The following is a 10,209-nucleotide window of genomic DNA, read 5'->3' as shown; positions in this document are numbered from 1 at the left end:
AGGTTGTTGTTTTTTCCTGAAAAAAGAAAAAAAACAACATTGCATGACACACAATCATAACCTCAACCTTTTACACAACCTTAGAAACAAGTTTCATCAGCTTGCATCATTAGGCTGGATTTTCAGGACTGACAGCTGGAGCTGATGATTGCTGACATTTTCCAAACTGTTGGGAAGTCCTGTGTGACCCTTAAAATGTCTGTCTCCATATGTCTGCACTTTTTGTCATGTGAAAAATGACAAAAATGACAGTGAAAAATAAAATTCTCATTGCCTTCATCACAGGGCTAACATTTTGCCATTTCAAATTGTTTATTGCTAGCATGTAGCAAACCTTTTAATATAGTAAAGTTACATACTTCTGGGCATGTTTTCACTACACGCTTCCTGGAAATAATAAGAAAGATGTACCCGTAAAGCACAGGTGTCAATGTCCAGTCCTCAAGGGCCGCTGTCCTGCAGTTTTTAGATGTGCCACAGGTACAAAACACTGGAATGAAATGGCTTAATTACCTCCTCCTTGTGTAGATCAGTTCTCCAGTGTCTTGCTAATGACCTAATTATTCTAGTCAGGTGTGGTGCAGCAGAGGCACATCTAAAGGTTGCAGGACAGATCTGCACATGGATTCTGCTCCTTCTTGTCTGCTGACCAATAGTGGAAGAGCTGACCCAAGAAAGACAGCACACCTTATTTGCAAAATGAGGCCTAACACAAGACAGATATGTATAAAAATAACAATTAAAAAGACTTGGGGAAGGGGACACACACACACACATATATGTATTAAATTATGTGCAAAATGATCAGTGTTTTAACAAACTCACAAAAACTCTGAGAGGTTTTTTCACAAATTCAGCACAATGCTAAATGTTTTAGTGCATAACCATTAACATTTAGAAAATGCAAACAAGGCATGTTTCCATCAAATGGCTTTGAACAAAATCAATCAGGATACACAAAGTAATTACATCAAATTTTGACGTTATGCATAGCTGTAGTAAACAGGAAGTAATGTCTCTTAACAAGGACTAAAAATAAGTTTTTGCAAACACAAATGCTACAAAAAGATTTTTAAGAAATGATATCAAGAAAGAGGAATAGGTAATTATGTAAACAGTCTTTGTAATAACATGTCTTAGTCTTACATCACACATCCTGATGACAGTTGATGGATCTTCCCCAGATATGTAGCGTGGCAAACCTAGCAGAGCAGCAGCCCTTCTCCTTTCATTTGTGTCCTGTAAGAGATGAGACATGCAGTAAGATGAATATCTTTTAACAAAAATAACAAATTATGCCTTGTTTTCAAGCCATCTTCAGTTCTGCTCACATCTTTTGCAAGGTAGTCCAAAATGTCTTTGAGTGGCTACTTCTTTCCAGATTTGGTTGCTGCTTTGTAGACCTCCAGCAGTCTCAGAACCAGGCCATCAAGTTTGTCAACAAAAGATTCCAGAAGGTCTGCGGTGACCATTATTGTAAATTCTGCCCTAATCTGAAGTGATAGAATATAAAACTTGTCAGGACACATTTAACTCAGTATTAAATCACTAAATCTCTTGGTGGAACTACTTCAGTTGTGCGATTACCTGTCTCTCATGGAACAGAGCAGGTCATCGGGAGATGAGCTCTGTGATGTGTGGTTGGTCTCCTACCATGTCTTTCTTACACTAAGCAAATGTAGCAACTATCAAATCCTCAAGCAGCTGATGATTTGGGTCTTTCTTCTGCATTTCAGCCTACATTATCTTGCGCTTCACCTCCATGTTTGTCTCCAGGAGAGACGAGACAAAATATTGGGTTAATGATAACACAAGGTTTTAAAATAATTTAAAGGAATCATCACCAACTAAATGGGTGCTGCACTTTGACAGTAAAAGAAATAAAATATTTACTTTATCTAATCAATTAACTTAGCAACTTGTTACTCAATATAACAATGAACTTAATAAAATAAATCTATGAAAAACAAAACAAAAAAAGTATTTTAACATTTAAGATAATCAGTAACAGCAGTGTGGGACAAGGCAAATCTTTGAAATTCAAAGATCTGTGACAGTGCCTCTTATTAAACCAGTTTGTATCATATTGGCTATGAATAACAGATAAAGGCTGACCAGCCATTTTTAAACCAAGAGCGTAAATGTATGAGTAACTATATACCCATATATATGTAAGTATATATATGTAATTTCTTTAACAGTGAAATTGCATTTGTCACCGGCAACCAGAAACGGGACGCATGTGCGCACGAACACATGAAACAAAGGACACGGCTAATTACTGACAAGAAACACGACTAATTACTGACGCACAGCCTTTCTGCGGAGCTGCTAACTCATCTGCAGTCAGCACGTCCATGCAAAACTTTGACCAAGCACCACATATGTGTTTCTGAGGAAGTGTACAATACAAAAATCGTGGTAGCTGCTTGTTTCTCTTAAGAAAAGTTCTATAAGCGCAACCGAGTAGCATACTGCGTTTAGCTAGGCTCATCTGCATTAACTAACTCCTGCCCTCGACAGTTAGCAAGCTGTTGTTTTATGTCCTGTGTTTAAACATGTAACAGAGACACGAACTTTTAGCTCTTAACATATTTTAAAAATGGATGATATTATCAAAAAACGAGAAATGCAGCTTATCTTACTTCTATGACTCCAGCGCTTCGCATTTCGAAAAAATGTCCCGCCGAATTTGAACGCCTTTGGGACGGAGGTCTTGGAAAAATGGTATTCATCCGCGACTTTGCTTTCGACGTCCTTAATGTGGTCAGGTGGTGTTTCTCTTCTTCATTTAATATGCAATTCTAACTGGGATGGAGAACTTTATAAAGTCTGACTAAATCTTACATCATATTTAGTCCCTTATCAGATAAAGAGCGAATTCCCGGCACTATTTGTATTTTGCATTAATATTGCCAGTGGTGATCAGTTTTTATAAGATCCGGTTACCTTTTTAAAACTCAGATTGTCAAGTTATGTTCACGCATTTAAATTTATGTTTCACTGAACTGACTCACATCCTCGAGTTGAAATGCCAATAACTCAGGAAATTAAGTTGAAATGACATAACTCATTATGTTAATTGGAAGTAACTTATAGAAAAACGTTATGATAACCAATTGAGGGCATGACTTTGAACAGTGCATCCATTTTTAATGTATGAGTAAAACTTCAATCTAAATTTAAGGCATACATTTTGACAATGATTGTGTTTTAAACACAAGAATGACAGACTGCAAGAAGGAGAATGGATGGATGGGTGGCTGAAAGATGAATTTGTGGAAGAATACAACTTTTACATAATTTAATATGGAACAAAGAGTGAAAATAAAACATTTTTTTAGTTATTTTCTTCTTTTTTTAAGTAGACCTGAAAAAACTGCTAAAAGTTGCAAACTTTCCAGATGTGTCACGCCACTGCTTAAGGTTGAAATGATCAAATACCGAAGGTGCGCTGGTCATTTCTTAAGGCTGCATCTCTCTTGTGGATTAAATAGCTTGTAAAAACTTTAAATCACTGTAAATATATATAGCAATTTCTTGCTATGTCGGCAGTTTTGAGGCAGTTGACCAAAATCCCGGACGATTTTGAAATTCCCCCCGGACATTTTTTTAGGTCTGAAAAGTAGGACATGTCCGGGAAAAAGAGGACGTCTGGTCACCCTACCACAAATGCTCTCCCGAGCTTGAAGCAGGCTGATCAGGTGTCACCTCCTACTGATAGTCCTCCTCACCTCTACAGCTCCTCATACGTCCCCTCATGCTTTACCTATTTTCAACAGTTTTCAAGTACAATCTGTTTAATAAGCCTCGTCTCTTGAGAAAGGGGAGCGAGGAAGCGTCCTGCAGAAGCTTGTGTTTTGTCAAAGCTTCCTCTTTCTGATCCTAGCTGCGTTCTCAGAGCACAGTTGGACACAGTTGGACGCCGTGTACGATGGCATCAAACGTCTGCACTGGCGCTAGATGTCTTTTTTTTTTTTTTTTTTTTTGCACCCGGATCCAAAAGCAAACACCGTCAGATTTCCCCATCACCTGTTTGCCTGCTAACTCGACGCCAGAGATGCAGATGTCCGAGGCGGTTAGGAAGGCCAGCCCTCCGTCCGCTGTTGGCAGGAGTGTTTGAGTTCACATGAAGAGCTCTGAAGATCTAACTCTCTACATCACCCAACACGTCTCTTCCCCTCCTGCCCACCACCACCACCACCACCACGAATGCATCCCGTCTCCTCTCTGTCATTTATAAGTGCTACAGCAGTGTCTGTCTGGCAGCAGCGCTGAGCAGATGCACAGGATCTCACCAAGGGATGAACGAGGGGGATTCCTGTGAAATGGATTTAAACCATCTGTGAGGACAGAAGGAAAAAGAGAGAGAAAAATAAAATAAAATAAAATACTGCTTCCCTTAAGGTAAGACTATTGAATTTATTTCCTGCTTTTTGAAACTTTGCGTGCTGGTGTATGTAGTTTGTTTCAGAAATGTCAAAAATATTTTTTTTACCCTCTTTGAATTTATTTAATTACGTTTTTTGTGTGTTTTTTTAAAGGGTATTTCAGAAATGTCATTCATTGCTAGTAATGTTGTTGCTACAAAACCAACAAATCAAACAAGTAATGTATGACTGACAACCTTTATTTGTGCAGAATGTGAATCATACAGTAAGATCTGATTTGATTGCCCCCCGCCCTCCCTCACAGATGTCTTCTGTTTGTACCTTTGATCGGACGGAAATGTCTCAGCTGATCAAACACATTTTATCATCACATGAACATAACCTGAGGAAACACATGATGCAATTTTCAAATGATCTCATTGAAAGCAATCCAAACCATTCAGAACAAATTGCTCCCTTCGCCTAAAAGCTGCTAGTCGCAGACCTGGCGTCAACAACTATCATCAAGTATTTACAGCAACTGGTAATAAACCTTTTGCTTTGCTGTGGGGAGGATTTTTTATTTTTGCCTGCTCCTCTTTGCATAATTGGGACAATTCAGACTCATTGGAGAGTTTTTGACCATTAACTGTCTGGTCAACGTCTTGATGGTATTCAAGTGCAGAATCTAGCTGTGTTTCCGATACACATGTATTGGAAAACTTTGTCAAAATTCCACTAACGTTGAAAACCCCTCCACAATTTTGCAATTGCAATGTATCAGTTAAATAACAAACGCAGTTAAAATCTAAGGTTGTGAGTTTGTTCACTGAAAAACTGTCCGTCATTAAAAAACTCGCCACACCGTCATCCTCTATCTACTTCCTGTAATCTTCTTCGTCTTTTTCCCCCCACAGTAGTAAGACCTAATTGTTGATCATAAGAGCTGATGTGAAAAAAAAGTATTCTCATTGCAGTTTTTCGTATTACAGTAACTGTAATACAGTCAAAAATACTTCTCATCCCAGCACAAAAAGCTTTTTATTGAAAAACCTTTCTTTTTCCGAAATTGCCGTTTTCAGCAATAGTATTTTGCTATTGCTGAAAACGGCAATAGCAGTAGCCTCATGCTAAAGAAATTTCAGCATGAATCAAAATTTCTTTCTGTAATTCCATTTTGTGCAACGAAAGCACGGCTTCTAGCACGCCCACTCCAAAACCAACACCTCATGTCTGTCGAGCAATGCAGAGGTCAACTTGTTGCCATGGATGGTATTGCTGTCTCGCTTGAGTGCTCTTGGACTTACGGCCACAAACGTATGTGTAGACATTCTCCTTTAGGGTTTGATGATTGAGAGCAGCACTTGTGGCTCCGTCGTCCAGGTTCCTGAAACGTTAAATGACAACCTGTTCTACCACACCATGTCATTGTTTTACGTTGGATGTCATGCCTTCAAAAAAAGTGGAACATTTTGGCAAATGTGAGTCAGGCCTTTGGGGATTTTTTGTCCAGAAGGCGGTTTTCCATTGGAAACGTCCGACAGATGCCATTTTTGCTCTATCTTTTTCTACTTGTTATATTATGAAGACTGACCGTGGCCAAGTGAGTTTTGCAGCAGTGCTGTTTCATGTTTTTTCCACTTGTGGAAATGGCTTTTCAAGTGGCTCACAGGATTACTAGAGTCTTAGAAACGACAGGTGGATGTCAGTAACTTTTTCTTATCTCTTCTTTCTCTTCATAATGATATCTGAGGGGTTTTTTTTAGCCAATGTGCTGTTGTCAGGTAGGTTACATTTTAACCATCCTCTTTAACATTTAAAAAATGATCACTAGTTAAAACTCTGTGGCTAATATATTCAGTGATAAATCATTCAGAGCCAAACAATCCTGCCATTTTTTCTGTTAATACAAAACAGCACAGTTTACTCAGGAAGTGATGCCACCTCAGAGGCAGAGCTGCAAAAATAAATTAATGAAAAGTCTGGACACAGATGAATAAGATGATATTTTAGCCATCACCTCTTAAGAACATGGGGAAGGGGACATCATTGCAGTTTCTTCTTCAAAAGATAAGATTCAGGCAAGAAATAATAACTGATTCTATTATAAATTGGGGGCACGTGGCTGAAATGTAGTTATTTTTGCACGCAACAACTCAAAAACAATGCACAATGTTGCATAAAGGAATTGCGTTGCAATAAATGGCAGTAATTCCAGCAGAGAGACAAAACAGGCTGCGAGATTAGGAGCAGAGAAGACATTTTGTAAGGGCCAGCCTCTGTAGGATGCAGGAGTGGGAGGCGAGACGAAAAGGTGAGGGCTGATTGTCTTCGGTAATACCTGTAGTTTTAGGTTTACTAATGTCTGAAGTAGAATAAAAATAACTTAATGAACACGTACAAATCAGTCAAAGGACACAACGAAGCCGTTATTGAATTTTCAGGAGGCTTCATTGTTTCACGCTCAACAATTGATTCCACCTGTTAGTCCACGGGATTGTTCTCTCACTGTGAATGTCACGGTGCCCTGTCTTTCCCGGGGACGTTTTCATTCAGAGCGCTAGACCAAAGACAAAACAGATCATCCATCCCATGGGTAGCACAGAGCTGCCTCCCCGAGTTTCTGTGTCTCTTTTCACACCCCAGGTACTGCAATGACACAGAACCCAGCCTATAACACCACCTGGGAGGACCTGATCCTTTCCAGTGCTGCGGTGTTGCAGAACAAGCCTCGGCCTCAGCAGAACATCACCTACGTGGATTTCTACCTCCACAAACCCGGCGTGGCTGCGGTCTTCACCGTTTCCTACCTGCTCATCTTTGCGGTGTGCATGGTCGGTAACGGGGTGGTGTGCTTCATCGTGCTGCGCAGCAGGAACATGCGCACTGTCACCAATCTGTTTATCCTCAACCTGGCCATCAGTGACCTCCTGGTGGGCATCTTCTGCATGCCAACCACACTTCTGGACAACATTATAACAGGTACTCAAATAATATTCAGCTTTGCTAGCGGGAATCTACTCCAAAGCGATTTATAGTTCTTTTCAAAAGTCTTCTTACCCTTTTCACAGGGCAGATGGGAAAGCAAACAGAATTATTGTAGAGAAAAACATGATAGAGGCTGAAAAACTCTTGAATGTTTAGAATGGCCTAGTCAAAGTGCAGACCTAAATCAAATTGAAAATTTGTGGGAAAGCTTGAAATGGACTGTTTATGTGCTTAGCTTGTCTTTAAAGGTTTAGCAAAAAACCTCAGTGTCTAGATACGCAAACCTGTTAGAGATGGATGTTTCTGTTTCTGCAGGATGGCCTTTCGGTAGTATTGTGTGTAAACTGAGTGGGATGGTTCAAGGGATATCTGTGTCGGCATCTGTATTCACCCTCGTTGCCATCGCTGTTGACAGGTGCGGGTTTGTATTTCACCTCAACATATGTTTGGTTGTCGAAATTGTCTGAGGCTTTTTATTTTTTAAATGTCCTCTTTCATCAGGTTCCGCTGCATTGTCTACCCTTTCAAGCAGAAGCTGACCATCGCCACCTCAAAGCTAATCATTGTCATCATTTGGGTCCTGGCTGTGTTCATCATGTGCCCGTCAGGGGTCATGCTCCAGGTCACGAAGGAGCAGACGGTACGGATAGTCCTCGGTCCCAACAGCGACACTCGTCCGTTCTACTGGTGCCGGGAGAACTGGCCTAGTCAGGAGATGAGGAAGGTCTACACCACGGTTCTCTTCGCCAACATCTACCTCGCCCCGCTAAGTCTGATTGTCATCATGTACGCGCGCATTGGCTTCACCCTTTTTAAGACCACCCTACCTTCAGCTAGGGGCAGTGGGAGCGCCCCACTGGAGGGGAGTGGCAACAACAAACTGAGCGTGGACGGGCGTCAGACGATCACACGGAAGAAGAAGCGGGTGATAATGATGCTCCTGGTCGTGGCTTTGCTTTTCATCGTATCCTGGCTGCCTCTCTGGACCCTCATGATGTTGAGCGACTACGCCAGCTTGACGGAGCACCAGCACCGCGTCATTAACATCTACGTATACCCTTTCGCTCACTGGCTGGCCTTCTTCAACAGCAGCATCAACCCCATCATCTACGGCTTCTTCAACGAGAACTTCCGCAAAGGCTTCCAGGCAGCTTTTAAGTTCCAGCTGTGTTCCGCCGACGTCCTGCGCCAAAGGACCCTCTCCCACCGGATCAGAGGGAACGCCGTGCTCCCAGTCCACCCGACGGTGCCAAGCAGACCGGCGTCCAGAACCGGGTCGCTGTTCGTGGGGAACGGAACGTGTCAGGAGGGAAACGACGTCAGAGAGCAGGATCTGATCATGGAGGATTTGGAAAAAGTTTCACAGATTTAGAAAGACTGAGGTGGTGCATGGCCTGAGCATGTTTCGAAAAGATCTACAACCTAAAAATCCATAAACCTAACTTAAGCCCCTTAATGAATGTAACCCGACATCATGTTAAATAAAGTATGCTTCGACTGTTATTGTGACACATTGTTCACATCGGACACAAAAACAATCCTAGAAATAATGTGCCAATCTTTTAATACCAGGGGAACACTTAGTACTGTGGGTGCCATTTGCAAAGTTGCACTGTAAAAAAGTGAAAAATAGTGGGTGTTCATGTTTCAAGGTCACATTTTCTCCATGATTATCCTACATTTATAAATGTCAAAGTTCGAAAATAAGTATTTAGCTTCCTAACTAAATTTCTTTTTGCTAAAAATAAATTTACTAAATAAAAAAAGTATTGTTATCGGTATCAAGCTAAGTCGAATATTTAACTTGTGAGTTGAACATTAAGTTTATATCTGATATTTATAAATGTAGGAACAATATGGTGAAAATGTGACTTTGAAAAATGAAAACCCACATTTCGTTCTCTACGACAGGCTAAATAAACCAAGTCATTACTTTAAATTTTTTACTCTGTAACTTTACAAACGGCACCACATATTGTACCTGCTTCGAAAGCTAGATATTAAAATGATTTGTGTACAATGTATTCTTTTTCTTCTGTTTGGAAATGTGGTTATTTGATTGTTTGTGGTCGTGGAGGCTTTGAGCTCTAAAATGTCATAAAAGCCAACTGGTCCAGTTGGGCATCAGAACCTCAACCAGTTTGGTAAATAGTCGGACTCAGGAGGATTCGATTTAATAACAGTCTCCCAAATCATTGTGTTCTCCAGTACTAAATAAACCAATCTCATAAATATGTAAAAAAAAAAAAAAAAAGATAAACAGCAATGTTTTTAGTCTGCAAAATAAGAGCCAGGTATTTTTGAGCTTCAGTGTAACCCATCAGAATTTAGGAGGCTTCCAACAAACAAATGTATAAAGAGCTGCTGGAGCGCCACAACAATTTTATCACGTGGGGGGGGGGGGGGGAAATGCCTTGAACAATTCCAGGTTTTTGTTTCCCCAATACTCATCTAAACGCATTTTTGTTGGTTGCCATAGTGACGCCGTCAGGAGCACCTCTACCTCTGCTTTTCAAATTCCCGATGTTCTGAGTTCAGAGGCAGATGTTTTGTTCGTGGCGTCTGCCGGAACAATGACTCCTCTGCTAACAACAGAGTAGCATCCTTTCTGATGAAACAGATGCTGTTGACACCCTTCACATTCTCCTCTGTTCTTATTATTTGGTCGCCTACGCCAACCAAATCTCCCTTCGAGAGGGAGACATTTTGCACCTTCATTTAAGAAAAATCTGTTAAATTGTCTTTAACGGTCAAAGGCTCAATCAGTGGAGGCAAAGTGCAAGTTAAAGTCCTGGAGAAGCAAAATCCAATCAAATTAAATGTGGAATTTGGGTGTAATTTTGAATATTTA

General features: G+C 40.6%; 1 protein-coding gene and 1 long non-coding RNA gene across 2 annotated transcripts; one reads left to right on the top strand and one right to left on the bottom strand.

Annotated features, from left to right (window-relative positions):
- Positions 1-551: 551 nt before the first annotated feature.
- Positions 552-2,670, bottom strand: LOC122847256. The gene is made up of 3 exons (XR_006373359.1): positions 1,588-2,670; positions 1,332-1,493; positions 552-1,239 (listed from the first exon to the last, which is right to left on the bottom strand). It is a non-coding gene; the product is annotated as an uncharacterized LOC122847256 (long non-coding RNA).
- A 1,596-nt stretch (positions 2,671-4,266) lies between these two features.
- Positions 4,267-9,546, top strand: LOC122847250 (neuropeptide FF receptor 2-like). Its single transcript, XM_044144803.1, has 4 exons — positions 4,267-4,407; positions 7,017-7,352; positions 7,674-7,773; positions 7,860-9,546. Exons 2-4 carry the CDS (start codon positions 7,025-7,027, stop codon positions 8,728-8,730), a joined length of 1,299 nt encoding a protein of 432 aa, XP_044000738.1. The 5' UTR covers positions 4,267-4,407; positions 7,017-7,024; the 3' UTR covers positions 8,731-9,546.
- Positions 9,547-10,209: the final 663 nt, after the last annotated feature.

Source organism: Gambusia affinis, linkage group LG17 (assembly GCF_019740435.1).
Source record: "Gambusia affinis linkage group LG17, SWU_Gaff_1.0, whole genome shotgun sequence".
Classification (NCBI taxonomy): Eukaryota; Metazoa; Chordata; class Actinopteri; order Cyprinodontiformes; family Poeciliidae; genus Gambusia; species Gambusia affinis.
The sequence above is the reverse complement of the archived record's forward strand: the minus strand, read 5'-3'. Positions and strand labels throughout refer to the sequence as shown.